This window comes from Pimephales promelas, chromosome 8 (assembly GCF_988280905.1).
Source record: "Pimephales promelas chromosome 8, fPimPro1.hap1.1, whole genome shotgun sequence".
In the NCBI taxonomy this organism is placed as follows: domain Eukaryota; kingdom Metazoa; phylum Chordata; class Actinopteri; order Cypriniformes; family Leuciscidae; genus Pimephales; species Pimephales promelas.
This window is the reverse complement of record NC_142776.1, coordinates 16041003-16057266: the sequence shown is the minus strand read 5'-3', so window position 1 is coordinate 16057266 and position 16264 is coordinate 16041003. Positions and strand designations below refer to the sequence as shown.

At 39.4% G+C, this 16264-nt stretch overlaps 1 protein-coding gene across 9 annotated transcripts in view; it reads right to left on the bottom strand.

The window, feature by feature from the left end:
* The window catches only part of rptor (regulatory associated protein of MTOR, complex 1), a 402321-nt gene that overhangs the window by 59221 nt on the left and 326836 nt on the right, over positions 1 to 16264 (bottom strand). For all 9 annotated transcript variants that reach the window (XM_089134067.1, XM_089134063.1, XM_089134065.1 and 6 more), the window contains one exon: positions 5505 to 5619. In XM_089134067.1, coding sequence (XP_088990193.1) covers positions 5505 to 5619 — 115 coding nt within the window. The remainder of the gene's footprint in view (positions 1 to 5504; positions 5620 to 16264) is intronic.

Genomic DNA, 16264 nt, shown 5'->3' with positions numbered 1-16264 from the left:
CCCCTATCATTCAATTTATCTGATAAGGTCTGCATACTGCGTTGATCGTGCATAATTAGCGCTGAGAGTGTTACTGCTTTCTTGCACTCTATTGCAACGGGAAGTGCGTTCTTAAAATTGCCAGTGATGTCATGTTGTTGCTACATGTTTGTGGTCTAACTATGTATACTGCATCCAACGTCCCGGTCCCGGTACTGCCTCTAGTTCTAACTCTGGGATTATTACTCTGCTGTGTCGAACCCATGGCGCTTAACTACTCGCTACTCCAACTGCGTTGCATGAAAACGCGTCCTCGTCTTGACGCGACTACATACAGACTCTGCACGGAGCTCGGGATTGCTAGGCGACCCCGCTATGTCCATCGCTCCTGTCGCCTCCACTTCTCATCGCGCTGCTCGTCGTCTTCAGCCATTCCTTCCATCTGGTCGAACCGCTCGGATACCCGCTGTTCTATGGTGTCTTCTCGTCACCGTGGAATAAACCTTTCCTCATTAAAAACAGTCTCATGTGATCCGTCTCTGACTGAAACGCGCAATGACTGCGTGTTTCATCCTGCAGTTGCGCTATTTAACTGTTGATCCCTCACAGATAAGGCTACTGTGCTTTGCTCACTACTAACTGAGAAAAACTTCGACTTATTGCTCCTCACTGAAACATGGCAAACTCCTAATGACTATTTCCACCTAAATCTTCTCACTCCCTGTGGATACAGCTACCTGGCCAAACCTCGTTTGACATCAAGGGGTGGTGGCCTGGCTGCTGTTCACCGCAGCAGCATTCCAGTCAAAACTATTGATTTTCACGTGACTTTAACTTTTGAGTATTTAGCTCTCAAAGTTTCTGGTACATCTCCAATGATCTTGATTCTCCTGTATCGTCCACCTAAAGCAATCTCAGATTTCTTCAGTGAACTGCATGAACTGTTAACCCTTTCCTCTGCCTTATCCTCTTGTGTTATATTACTTGGTGATTTCAACATACATGTTGATACTGACTGTGCAGAATCGCGTGAACTTATGTCATTATTTGAATGTTTCAATCTTGTACAACATGTCGATTTTGCTACACACTCTAAAGGTCACACACTGGATCTCGTCTGCACTACTGGTCTATATAATGTTTCTGTGCTTGGTTCTCAGATTGGACTGTCTGATCACCTCCTTGTTGAACTAAACTGTGAAATGCCTCTTCCCCGCCTCAGGGTGAAATCTACTATAACCTTCCGTAACATCAATTCTGTAAATCCAGTACTGTTTTCTGAATCTGCACAAACTTATCTCTCTGATATTACTGCACACACTAGCTCTCTTGATATCCTTACCAAATATAATGCTGGTATTTCCACTGCCCTTGAATTTCATGCTCCTCTTAAAAGTAGAGTTGTACCTTCTACACACACATCTCCCTGGTTTACCCCTGCACTTCGCAAGCTAAAAACAGCTGGTCGTCGTCTTGAACGCCTTTATAGGAAAACTGGTTTGACTGTTCATCTTACTGCTTACACTGACCATATCCAATTGTACAAATCTGCTATAAACACTGCACGCTCTAGTTACTTTTCTACTATTATTAATAATGCGTCTTCACGTCCCAAAGCACTGTTTTCGGTGGTCAATAAACTCACCAACCCTCCTGCACCTGTCATTAGTAACCCGGCAGACCTCTGTGAATCATTCCTTCATTTCTTTCAAAATAAAACTGATATAGCATTCACAATCATTTCCCATCCATGATCTCGCCTGTCTACACACAACTTCGCCACTGCTTGTACACCTGGTACTCTCACTAATTTTACCCCCCCCAACCCCTGCTTATATCTCTGAGCTAATCAACAAAGCAAACACATCTTCCTGTCATCTTGATCCTGCTCCTACTACTTTACTGAAAAAATGTGCATCTGTGATTTCTCTCCCGATTTCACTTCTCATCTCCCAACTACTAAGTTCTGGTTCTGTTCCTCTGGAATTAAAAACTGCTGCTGTCACTCCTGTCCTAAAGAAACACGGCCTTGACCCCACCAACATGGCCAATTTCAGACCAATCTCAAATCTACCATTTCTATCGAAACTGTTTGAGAAGGTGGTCTCTGCCCAACTTCAAACACACTTGTCAGCTAACAACCACTACGAATGTTTTCAATCTGCTTTCTGCACCCTCCACAGCACTGAAACAGCACTTCTCAGGGTTGTCAATGATCTCCTCTTGGCCACCGACTCCGGCTCCACTAGTATTCTAATTCTTCTAGATATTTCTTCTGCATTTGACACAATCTCTCACAATATTCTTATCTCGCGACTCTCTGCTATTGGTGTTTCTGGAACTGCACTAACTTGGTTCACTTCTTACCTGTCCGACCGCCAGCATTACATCTCCATTCGCCAGGCTAAGTCCACCACTCTCTCTGTCCCACACGGTGTTCCCCAGGGTTCTGTTCTTGGGCCTCTTCTCTTCATCATCTACATGCTCCCATTAGGTAATATCATCCGTCATCATGGCTTTAAATTCCACTGTTATGCTGATGACACCCAACTATACATTCATTCTCAATGCAATTCTCCTTTTCCCACAAATTCCATATCAGCCTGTATTGATGATTTAAATGCCTGGGTGACTAGTAATTTTCTCAAGCTCAACACCGACAAAACAGATCTACTTCTTATTGGCTCACCTCGAATCACACCCCGTTTCTGTGTAGATAATGTTCACATTGCTGGAGTTTCGGTTCAACCTTCCACTACTGTTAAAAACCTTGGTATAATCTTTGATTCCTCTCTTTCCTTCCTTCCACACATTTCCTCGCTCACTAAGTCTGCCTTCTTCCACCTTCGTAATATTGCGCGTTTGCGTCCATTTCTGAACATCACCGATGCTGAAACTTTGGTTCATGCTTTCATCACATCACGGCTTGATTACTGCAATTCTCTCTTCTATGGCTTACCCGACTCTTCTATAAATAAACTCCAATACATACAGAACTCTGCAGCTAGGGTCCTCACATACACTAAGAAATCTTCCCACATCACTCCGATTTTACGCAGACTTCATTGGCTACCGGTACGCTTTAGAATTAACTATAAGATCCTCCTTATCACATTCAAAGCACTCCATGGTCTTGCCCCCCCCTATATTTCTGATCTCATCCATACCTACTCCCCAGCTCGCACACTTAGATCCTCTGATACTGGTCTTTTAAGGATTCCACGGCACAAACTATCATCATTTGGTGGAAGGGCTTTTTCTACTGCTGCCCCAACTCTCTGGAATTCTATTCCCCAAGACATCCGAAACCTCTCAACATTACATGAATTCAAAACTCACCTTAAAACTTATCTTTTCGCTTCTTGTTTCTGCTGATTTCTTTGTTTTGGTACCACTATCTCACTTTATATTTGCTTTTTCTATGTCATGTTTCTATGTCTCAACGTTTTGTATTGTTTATATGTCATATTGTTATGTGATGCTCACCTGTACTTACTGTAAAGCGACCTTGAGAACTTTGAAAGGCGCTATATAAAATAAACATATTATTATTATTATTATTAATGCATCAGTGTCACTGACAGAAGCCTTTGTAAAGGCTAAATTGGTGACTCTTCGTCAGTTGATGAGTCTGGCAGGACCAGATTTTATTGAAGTGGATGCAGTGGCAACACAACTGGGGATTAGATCCACTCGAGTGGTTGAAAAACTATTACGAAAGATACAGACTATCCTTACAGTGGAAGAGACTGAGTTACTCAAGAAACATTTTGAGGGAGAAATTACTCCTGATGATAAAGACTGTTTTCCAAGGTTGATGGTTTCGCCTAATTTAGAGGAGCAAGGTGGAATTTTCCTGGAATCTGAAAAAGTAGTGGTTTTGGACTTTGAAGATGTGAATGGTAAGAGATTGTACAAGTCATGTGTGAAATGTTTTAATAAAAAAGCATTAAATGAGAAAAATGATACACCTTGGCGAATTGTGTTAGGTTTGGATGAAGTTTTTAAGCCAAATTGGAGAACTTTTTACAAGCCACCATTAAATAAGAAAATTGGAGATTTGCAGTGGAGGGTTTTACATTGTATTATCGCTGTAAATGCCTTTATATCTGTGTTGAATCCTGAGGTAGGCCATGAATGCCCATTTTGCCCACAAAGGGAGACTGTTTTTCATGTTTTTATGAGTTGTCATAGACTTAAACCTTTATTTGTTTTTTTTACAAAACTTGTTTAAGTCTTTTAATGAAGAATTTTCCATGCAAGCTTTTATCTTTGGGGTAAAATATACAAAGAGAAGAAAGAGAGAGTGTCAGTTGTTGAATTTTGTTTTGGGCAAAAGTAAAATGGCAATATACATGAGTCGGAAAGAAAAAATTGAAAAAAATCAAGATTTTGATCTGGTGTCTATGTTTGGTGCCATGGTGAAGTCAAGAATTTTGATTGATTTTAGGTTTTATAAAGCTACTTCATGTCTTGCCATGTTTGAGGATGTTTGGTGTTATGGAGAGGCTTTGTGCTCTGTGGTAGATGACAATCTTTGTTTTATTCAATTTATGTAATTTATTTTAAGTAGGTTGTTTTTAATGTTTTGAAAAAAAAGGGAAATTTGTAATAAAGGTGTTTTCAAATTCAATTCTTTCTTTCTTTCTTTCTTTCTTTCTTTCTTTCTTTCTTTCTTTCTTTCTTTCTTTCTTTCTTTCTTTCTTTCTTTCTTTCTTTCTTTCTTTCTTTCTTTCTTTCTTTCTTTCTTTCTACCTAATCCATCTTTCTTTCTTTCTTTCTTTCTTTCTTACTAATCATTTGATGGGTAGGTTTAGGTGTGGGGTAGGGTAGTCTCATATTACACTAAAGGATTTATGACGCCTTGGCTTCGCGTGTTATATTAACGATAAAGGGTGTCATGTGCGTAGTATAGCGCCGTTTTGTCATATAGCGTTCTATGTGACGCTGAAGGATGAAAACGGGCTGATTTTGGCACACATCCCATGTTGTTCAATGAAGTCTTGAACAACGTTGTGAACGCCATGTTGTGAAATAAAGTGCACACAAATCTTACCCAGGACCTCTACTAATAAGTCCTATTGTACTTGTTACATCATAAGAAAAAAGGCATCTACGCTAATATTTGTCTCTCTGTTTATTCAAAGGTTTAGTGTAGTCAGCCAGATTCGGGCTGTATCCAGATCAAATGAAGGACCTAAACACGACCACAACAGGCAACACAGCTCTGAAGTGTCAGCAGAGACCGTGTCAACTACACCACCCCTAAGAAGGCCTCAAAGACACAACAAAAGTTTTTTCCTCTGTACTGATGAAAACGTTCACATGGATCTGCGGAAACAACTAAAGATGTTGTATTATGCATAGCAGACAATTAGCAAGGTCACTTTGTTAAGAAAGACTACGCGCACACATGCATTCAATAAATAAAGGTGACTTTAATATGTGCAATGCTATGAAAAGCATCGATACTCATCATGCCCTCATTCACAAGTGCCATTATTTGAACAATTCCAGTCACTCACCAGATTGAGTCTTTGTCAGCTACAGCAATGCAGGGGTTAAATGGATGAAACTTCACCACTGATGGCACTCCTGGGTTTCTATTAATGAAGATCTGATCATCTAACCTTGTCACTCCTAAAAACGAGAGGGATGGGTTAGAATTTATCAGTTAGAACATTTTTATTAAGTTGAGCTTTACTAATGACCAAAGCAGTCTCTTGGTTTCTGAGGAAAGTGAATAAGGGTTACACAACAGTGTGAACCTAAACTTAGAGATTAGAAAAAAAATATGTATGAAGGAAACTCAGAGGGAATTGAGGATTTCTTTCAGTTCCTCTAGCTAGACTGAATGAGGGCAGCCCCAGTCTTGGTTTCAAAGGGGAGGATGACAAAGAGTGTGATGAAAGGAGAAAGACATACGAGCGTGAGCCAGATCCTCGGCTCTGACGCAATCAGTCCTGCTTGTGCGTGTGTTCCGGCATTGACGTAAGCACATTAGTTATTCAGTTTGAGACTCTGCTGACTTCAGACAGGGAGCCAAACACATTGCTTTCTTGAGGATTTCACACAGAAAAACTACATCACACAACCAGCCCGGTCTCATCCCAATGCGTCATATACTGATTGACATTTCGTCTACATCCAACGCACATGGCACCCTTTAGCGTCAATATGTGACGCAGATATATATATGGACCAGAAGGAGCCTCCTAGTGGTCTAACCCTAACCCTACCACAGACCTAAACCTACCCATAACAGAACAAAGCTCTGTGTGTGTTATATTGATGGGTTAGGGTTAGAAAGGGTGCCAATGTGCGCAGGATTTAGATGAAATGTCAAAAGTGTCTATATATGACGCCCTAGGATGAGAATGCGTAGATACAACTGTTCACTCAGTTCCACTTGTGAATTCCACATCATTATTACCCAGATGCATCTAATGCATAGAGAGTCAGGGCATCTCTTCTAGAGATTTACTATAGACTTAAGTCAAATGGCATTAGCAACTGGAAGTTTTTTCAATTCATACCTCCCCATCTTACAGGCATGACCAATCTTGGAAGGACCAATAACAAAGTCGACAGACCAATCATGACAGTGATGCAGGAGTCCTGCCTCCCTAATATATACCACTGCATAACCTCCCTACCTCATTCTCTTCCCCATGAAGATCTTTGGAAGCTATCCTTCAGCAGGTTTTTCAGAAGATGCTTAACTGTTATTATGGCGCTTTTCCACTGCATAGTACGGTACGGTTCGGCTCAGTACGCTTCGACTCGGCGCGGAACAGTTCGGATCGCTTTGCGTTTCCACTGCAGTAGTACCCCTTCAAAGTGTGTGGGACTGATCGTTATTTGCGCGCGCCTCTACTGCCATAACATCATCTCAAAAGCGCCACATTTTCAAACCCACAACACAGGAACAATGGAGACTATCGAGGGGATGGTGTTCCTGATTCTCGGTATGTGGTTGTTTTTAACTGCTAGACGGAAAAATGTGTTTAAAATGAGGCTGATGGCAGCAAAACAAAAATACTGCTAAAAAAATGTCTCGTGTCTCGTGTCGCAAATCCAATGACGCTAGTAGTGACGCTGGTAGTGACGATTCTGTCTGACCAATCAGTGATCTGCAGTGTTTCACGTCACATTTTAGTACCGGTACGGTATGCTTGGAACCTCAACAGACCAGGTACCATTTAAAGTGACCTGAAGCGAACCGTACTGTACCGTACCATGCAGTGGAAAAGCACCACAAGTGAGCCGTACCGAACCGAACCGTACCGTACTATGCAGTGGAAAAGCGCCATTAGACAACCCCCCAAAGTACTTTGACAAATGCTGCCGTTTTTGATAGTGGTTATATTAACTGTCACTGTGAATATTATTTGTGCTACCTAGATATTTGACATGCTATGGATAATTCTTACTAACTGTTATTTTATGTTGACTGCTAGTTCTGTAAGCAGCGGAGCAAGGGGGAAAGAACAAAGAGTCCTGTTCAGGTGGAGCTCGACCAACTTGAAATGTGCCGGAGGGTAGCGGAAAAAATACTAATTGATTGGCCGTCAAAGCCGGTGGGCCAGGGAATGGACAGAGATTTGTATGACAGTAACAGACTGCCATCATATGCTCCGGTCATTAAACAGCTCATTCCATCGGCCCTCACGTGTTTAAAAAAAAAAACAAACAAAAAAAAACAAAAAAAACATGGTTTCATCTGCCTTGGGCCCCATCCACACGAGATGCGTTTAGCTGTATACGCACAAACTTTTTTGTCATATTGGCGATTCATCCAGACGGATCTGAAGTTTTGGGACACTGAAACCGCTATTTTTTGAAACCGGGTCCCAGGGTAGACAAAATCTGAAAACGACACCCTTGCATTTTCGTGTACGGCCAATCCGTATATTTTGTGAAGCGATAATGTCATCACCCCATGTGTTGACTAGTCAGACAGTCACGTAACATCAACAACAACTGCCGAACTGCTTGTATAATAATAATAATAATAATAATAATAATAATAATATATTAAAGCTGCAAGCAGCATTTAGCGGGGTTCAAGCAGTTTAGGCCTTTAAGGCCTTTAAGCACAAAAGCATCAAAAGACATTAAGTTTTAAGTTTCAATAATGGCAATTTACCATAGGGTATACATTGTTTTTAACATTTTTAACAATTATAGCGCCACCTATAGTCCGATCTACATGAACCTTTGCAAGCTTGTTGAATAAGCTATGACACATGTGCTCATCAATTTTTGTGAAGTTCTGACTTTTCTTTAAGGATTTATAGGCTTTTTGGTACATTTTGTCATGTCCCCTTTTGTAAATGACCCTGTTATAGCAAAACAAAAGACAAAGTTCAACTTTTTTTGATAATTATTGATCTAGAGAGTCCAAAGAATTATCCTAGACTGGTCTGGTTCCGATCGGGCAAAAAACCAGGGACTAGTTCGGAAAAATAGGTTTTTAACATATTCGTGAATATTTAACGAACAATTTGATTGACAGCAATGGTTCTAGAGGCAAAGTTGTTTGTCATGAGGAGATCTATCAAATGCAATTGCATTTCGTGGGGATGTGAGCAACACCACATGATTACAGAGCCATAAATCTCGTTAACGCCAACTAGTGGCCGATTTCTTTCAAAATTCTTACAGACCTCTAGGGCCATGAGTCAAACATGCCCATCGAGTTTCGTTCCGATCGGCCTCCGTTAACCTTGTCTCATAGGTGCTCAAACTTCATTGGCCGATGGCGGCCATGTTTTTCGAGATACTCCAATGTCCTCATACACATACATGGGGCCTTGGACCAAGACACAGCATACCAATTTTCAAGTCAATTGGACAAATGGTCACATGGCTATAGCCCTTTTTATGTTTTTTTTCGTGTTATAGCGCCACCTAGTGTTCAATCGTCACGATTTTTTTACTGTTACCTCAAATTGAACTCCTAAACATGTGAACTGAGTTTGGTGAAGATATCTCATTTACTTCTCGAGTTATAGCCATTTTAGTAAAATAGGCTCCTCCCACAACGTTTATTTTGCGCCCCCTAGACACGGGAAAGAGACATTTCAAGATTTTTTAAAAAAATTATTGATCTACAGACTCCAGAGAACATTTCTGCACTGGTTTGGTTCCGATCGGGTAAAAAACCAGGGACTAGTTCTCAAAAGTAGTTTTTTGACAAAATTCAAAATGGCGGAAAATCTGTCATGGCGTAAATGAAATCGGAGATATACCTTTTTTCGTCAGGTGACCAGCTTTCCAATGATATAAGATATATAGGGGTTATGAGCAGTTTCGCGCAATTGGTTGTTATAGCGCCACCTATGGGCCAATCGAGCTCATAATTTGATAACCTCTCCTCGATGTTTATACTACCATCTGACAAAGTTTCAGATCTCCAGCACTTACGGTTTGGTCTGCACGATGCATTTTACGGCAGAATAATAAAAAAATTAAAAATGTCTAATGCTGCTGCTCCATCTAGTGGACAACAGTGCTATTATCATCTACACAAACTCATTCTTCAGACATTTTGAAAAGGATCCAAAGTGACTCAATTGTCACTTCAATAGATGACTTATGCTTCATGCTTAGCATGAATCACTTCATGCTTACACACACACACACACACACACACACACATTTGGGATAGTGTATTTGTTATTTGGTCTATAAGCATATTCATTCACATATTTATTTGTTATCTAATGATACAAAACTATGTTAAAACCAGTGACAACAGTGGTATTACAGCCTTCATATACAATATGTCTTGTTATTTATATCATTTATCTACAACAGAATAAGAGTGTGTAGATTACACATTTTTTAAATTCAGGACCTAATGTGAGTTGTCATATTAATATTTGACTAAATGTGATTGCAAATGTTAAATTAGTGAATTAATAAAGTCATAGTATGAATTATAGTTGAGTAGTGTGACAATGACTATTTTGAACAGCAGAGGGCAGTCAAACACCACTTTTTGGCTTAATAGACCATCATATTGATATAATTTTCACCTTTTAACTGTTATATAGGCATATTTTGTCAGATCTGTCTGAAAATGTTCATGATTATTTAATGTCACATGTTCTGACTTGTTTATTGAAGAGATCAACGCTTTCAGGGACACTGAAAGTGTAGTAATAGATGGCTTCAACACACTAAATGTTGAAGCCATCCTATTATAGCCATCCACATGACGTAGTTCAACTTTTTGTTATAATTATTGATCTAGAGAGTCCAGAGAATTGTACTGCACTGGTTTTAACATTATGATATGATCAGAGATGTACACACACACACACACACCTTTGGGATATTTCTTTGTAATCTAATGTTATAAAACTATGTTAAAAACAGTGACAACAGTGGTAGGTATTCATATCATTTATCTACAACTGAATGAGTGTGTGTAGATTTTAATTCAATATGACAGTTGTCATAGTACTTTTTGACTAAATGTGATCGTAAATGTTAAATTAGTGAATTGATAGTCATAAGATGAAATATACATGACAACTTACTATTTTGAACAGCAGGTGGCAGTAAAACTCCACTTATTGGCTTAACAGACCATCATTTTCACCTTTTTAACTGTTTTACAGGCATATTTTGTCCGATCTGTCTGAAAATGTTCATGATTATTTAATGTCACGTGTTGTGACTTGTTTATTGAAGAGATCAACGCTTTCAGGGACACTGAAAGTGTAGTAATAGATGGCTTCAACACAGTACATGTTGAAGCCATCCTATTATAGTCATCCACATGAAGTAGTTCAACCTTTTCTTATAATTATTGATCTAGAGAGTCCAGAGAATTGTACTGCACTGGTTTTAACATTATGATATTATCAGAGATGGAAAACACCATTTACAGCCAATACTGGCAATTCACCATAGGAAATACATGGTTTTAAAGCTTTTTAACAGTTATAGCGCCACCTATGGTCCGATCTCCATGAAACTGTGCATGCTTCTTCAGCATGTTATGACACATATGCTCATCAATTTTTGTAAAGTTCTGAGTTTTCCTTTAGGATTTACAGGCTTTTGGGGGCTTTTTGTCACGCCCTTGTGTAAATGACCCTGTTATAGCAAAACAAATGAAAAAGTTCAACTTTTTTTGATAATTATTGATCTAGAGAGTCCAGATAAATGTACTGCACTGGTTTTGAACGTTAAGATGTGAAAATTAGATGACCTTAGATGGAACACAGCATTTACAGTCAATAATGGCAATTTACCATAGGGATTACATTGTTTTTAACATTTTTAACAGTTATAGCGCCACCTATAGTCCGATCTCCATGAAACTTTGCATGCTTGTTAATGATGTGATGACACATATGCTCATCAATTTTTGGGATGTTCTGAGTTTTCCTTTAGGATTTATAGGCTTTTGGGTGCATTTTGTCACGCCCCCTTTTGTAAATGACCCTGTTATAGCAAAACAAATGTCAAAGTTCAACTTTTTTTTGATAATTATTGATCAAGAGAGTCCAAAGAATTATCCTAGACTGGTCTGGTTCCGATCAGGCAAAAAACCAGGGACTAGTTTGCAAAAGTGGGTTTTTAACATATTCGTGAATATTTAACGAACGATTTGATTGACAGCAATGGTTCTTGAGGCAAAGTTGTTCATCATGAGGAGATCTATCAATTGATATACATTTTGTGGGGGTGTGTGCAACACCACGTGATTACAGAGCAATAAAACTCGTTAGCGCCAACTAGTGGCCGATTTCTTTCAAAATTCTTACAGACCTCTAGGGCCATGAGTCGAACATTCCCAACGAGTTTCGTTCCAATCGGCCTTCGTTAACCTTGTTTCATAGATGCTCAAACTTCATTGGCCGATGGCGGCCATGTTTTTTGAGATACACCAATGTCCTTATAGACTTACATGAGGCCTTGGACCAAGACACTGCATACCAATTTTCAAGTCAATCGGACTGACGGTCAGGTGTTTATCTGTTTTTTTCATTTTATAGCGCCACCTAGTGTTCAATCGTCGCGATTTTTTTAATGTCACCTCAAATTGAACTCTTACACATGTGTACCGAGTTTGGTGAAGATATCTCATTTACTTCTCGAGCTATAGCCATTTTAGTAAAATAGGCTCCTCCCACAACGTTTATTTTGCTTCCCCTAGCGACCGGAAATAGAAATTTCAACATTTTTTTGATAATTATTGATCTTCAGACTCCAGAGAACATTTCTGCACTGATTTGGTTCCGATCGGGCAAAAATCCAGGGACTAGTTCGTAAAAGTAGTTTTTCGACAAAATTCAAAATGGCGGAAAATCTATCATGACGGAAATGAAATCGGAGATATACGTTTTTTTCGTCAGGTGACCAGCTTTCCAATGATATAAGACACTTCAGTGTACGACTTACGGTCTAGGAGTTATGAGCAGTTTCGCGCAATTGGTCGCTATAGCGCCACCTATGGGCCAATCGGGCTCATAATTTGATAACCTCTCCTCGATTTTTGTACTACCATCTGACAAAGTTTCAGAGCTCTAGCCCTTACGGTTTGGGCTGCACTATGCGTTTTAGGGGAGAATAATAATAATAATTAAAGCTGCAAGCAGCATTTAGCGGGGTTCAAGCAGTTTAGGCCTTGAAGGCCTTTAAGCACAAAAGCATCAAAAGACATTAAGTTTTAAGTTTCAATAATGGCAATTTACCATAGGGTATATATTGTTTTTAACATTTTTAACAATTATAGCGCCACCTATAGTCCGATCTCCATGAAACTTTGCATGCTTGTTGAATAAGCTATGACACATGTGCTCATCAATTTTTGTGAAGTTCTGACTTTTCCTTTAGGATTTATAGGCTTTTGGGTGCATTTTGTCATGTCTCTTTTTGTAAATGACCCTGTTATAGCAAAACAAAAGACGAAGTTCAACTTTTTTTTGATAATTATTGATCTAGAGAGTCCAGAGAATTATCCTAGACTGGTCTGGTTCTGATCGAGCAAAAAACCAGGGACTAGTTTGCAAAAGTAGGTTTTTGACATATTTGTGAATATTTAACGAACGATTTGATTGACAGCAATGGTTCTTGAGGCAAAGTTGTTCATCATGAGGAGATCTATCAAATGATATGCATTTTGTGGGGATATGCGCAACACCACGTGATTACAGAGCCATAAAACTCGTTAGCGCCAACTAGTGGCCGATTTCTTTCAAAATTTTTACAGACCTCTAGGGCCATGAGTCGAACATTCCCAACGAGTTTCGTTCCGATCGGCCTTCGTTAACCTTGTTTCATAGATGCTCAAACTTCATTGGCCGATGGCGGCCATGATTTTTGAGATACACCAATGTCCTTATAGACTTACATGAGGCCTTAGACCAAGACACTGCATACCAATTTTCAAGTCAATCGGACTGACGGTCAGGTGTTTATCTGTTTTTTTCATTTTATAGCGCCACCTAGTGTTCAATCGTCGCGATTTTTTTACTGTCACCTCAAATTGAACTCTTACACATGTGTACCGAGTTTGGTGAAGATATCTCATTTACTTCTCGAGCTATAGCCATTTTAGTAAAATAGGCTCCTCCCGCAACGTTTATTTTGCTTCCCCTAGCGACCGGAACGAGAAATTTCAACATTTTTTTGATAATTATTGATCTTCAGACTCCAGAGAACATTTCTGCACTGGTTTGGTTCCGATCGGGCAAAAATCCAGGGACTAGTTTGCAAAAGTAGTTTTTCGACTAAATTCAAAATGGCGGAAAATCTATCATGACGGAAATGAAATCGGAGATATACGTTTTTTTCGTCAGGTGACCAGCTTTCCAACGATATAAGACACTTGAGTGTACGACTTACGGTCTAGGAGATATGAGTGGTTTCGCGCAATTGGTCGCTATAGCGCCACCTATGGGCCAATCGGGCTCATAATTTGATAACCTCTCCTCGATTTTTGTACTACCATCTGACAAAGTTTCAGAGCTGCAGCACTTACGGTTTGGTCTGCACGATGCGTTTTACGGCAGAATAATAATAATAATAATAATTAAAGCTGCAAGCAGCATTTATCGGTGTTCAAGCAGTTCAGACCTTTAAGGCCTTTAAGCACAACAGCATCAAAAGGCATTCAGTTTTATATAACACACATTTATCCACTGACATAATAGATGGAAAACACCATTTACAGCCAATATAGGCAATTTACCATTGGAAATACATGGTTTTTATGCTTTTTAACAGTTATAGCGCCACCTATGGTCCGATCTCCATGAAACTGTTCATGCTTCTTCGGCATGTTATGACACATATGCTCATCAGTTTTTGTGAAGTTCTGAGTTTTCCTTTAGGATTTATAGGCTTTTCGGTGCATTTTGTCCCGCCCATTTAGTAAACGACCCTGTTATAGCAAAACAAATGTAAAATCTCAACATTTTTTTGATAACTATTGATTTAGAGAGTCCAGAGAATAGGCCTAGACTGGTTTGGTTCCGATTGGACGAAAAACCAGGGACTAGTTTGCAAATGTAGGTTTTTAACATATTCGTGAATATTTAATGAACGATTTGATTGACAGCAATGGTTCTATTGGCAAAGTGGTTCAGTATGAGGAGATCTATCCAATTATATGCATTTCGTGGGCATGGGTGCAACTCCACGTGATTACAGAGCCAATAAACTCATTAGCGCCAACTAGTGGCCAATTTCTTTCAAAACTCTTACAGACCTCTTAGGCCATGAGTCTAACACGCCCATCGAGTTTCGTTCCGATCGGCCACCGTTAACCTTGTTTCATTGGTGCTCAAATTTCATTGGCCAATGGCGGCCATGTTTTTTGAGATACACCAATGTCCTCAGACACATAGATGGGGCCTTGGACCACGACACTGCATACCAATTTTCAAGTCAATCGGACAAACGGTCAGTTGAATTTATGTTTTTTTCAGTTTATAGCGCCACCTAGTGTTCAATCGTCACCATTTTTTTTGTGTGACCTCAAATTGACTTCCTACACATCTGTACCGAGTTTGGTGAAGATATCTTATTTACTTCTAGAGTTATAGCCATTTTAGTAAAATAGGCTCCTCCCACAACGTTTATTTTGCGTCCCCTAGCGACCGGAAATAGAAATTTCTACTTTTTTTCAATAATTATTAATCTTCAGACTCCAGAGAACATTTCTGCACTGGTTTGGTTCCGATCGGCTAAAAAACCAGGGACTAGTTCGCAAAAGTAGTTTTTCGACAAAATTCAAAATGGCGGAAAATCTATCATGGCGGAAATGAAATCGGAGATATACGTTTTTTTCGTCAGGTGACCAGCTTTCCAATGATATAAGACACTTGAGTGTACGACTTACGGTTTAGGAGTTATGAGCAGTTTCGCGCAATTGATTATTATAGCGCCACCTATGGGCCAATCGGGCTCATAATTTGATAACCTCTCCTCGATTTTTGTACTACCATCTGACAAAGTTTCAGAGCTCCAGCACTTACGGTTTGGTCTGCACGATGCGTTTTACGGCGGAAGAAAAATAATAATAATAATAATAATAATAATAATAATAATAAAAATCAGTACAATTACAATAGGTTTTCAGCACTTCGTGCTTGAACACCTAATAATTAAAGCTGCAAGCAGCATTTAGCGGGGTTCAAGCAGTTCAGGCCTTTAAGGCCTTTAAGCACAAAAGCATCGAAAGACATTAAGTTTTAAGTTTCAATAATGGCAATTTACCATAGGGTATACATTGTTGTTAACATTTTTAACAATTATAGTGCCACCTATTGTCCGATCTCCATGAAACTTTGCATGGTTGCTGAATAAGTTATGACACAAGTGCGTACCAATTTTTGTGAAGTTCTGACTTTTCCTTTAGGATTTATAGGCTTTTGGGTGCATTTTGTCATGCCCCCTTTTGTAAATGACCCTGTTATAGCAAAACAAATGACAAATCTCAAATTTTTTTGATAATTATTGATCTAGAGAGTCCAAAAAATTGTCCTAGACTGGTCTGGTTCCGATCGGGCAAAAAACCAGGGACTAGTTCGCAAAATTAGGTTTTAACATATTTGTGAATATTTAACGAACAATTTGATTGACAGCAATGGTTCTAGAGGCAAAGTTGTTCATCATGAGGAGATCTATCAAATGAAATTGCATTTCGTGGGGATGTGCGCAACACCTCGTGATTACAGAGCCATAAAACTCGTTAGCGCCAACTAATGGCCGATTTCTTTCAAAATTGTTACAGACCTTTAGGGCCATGAGTTGAACA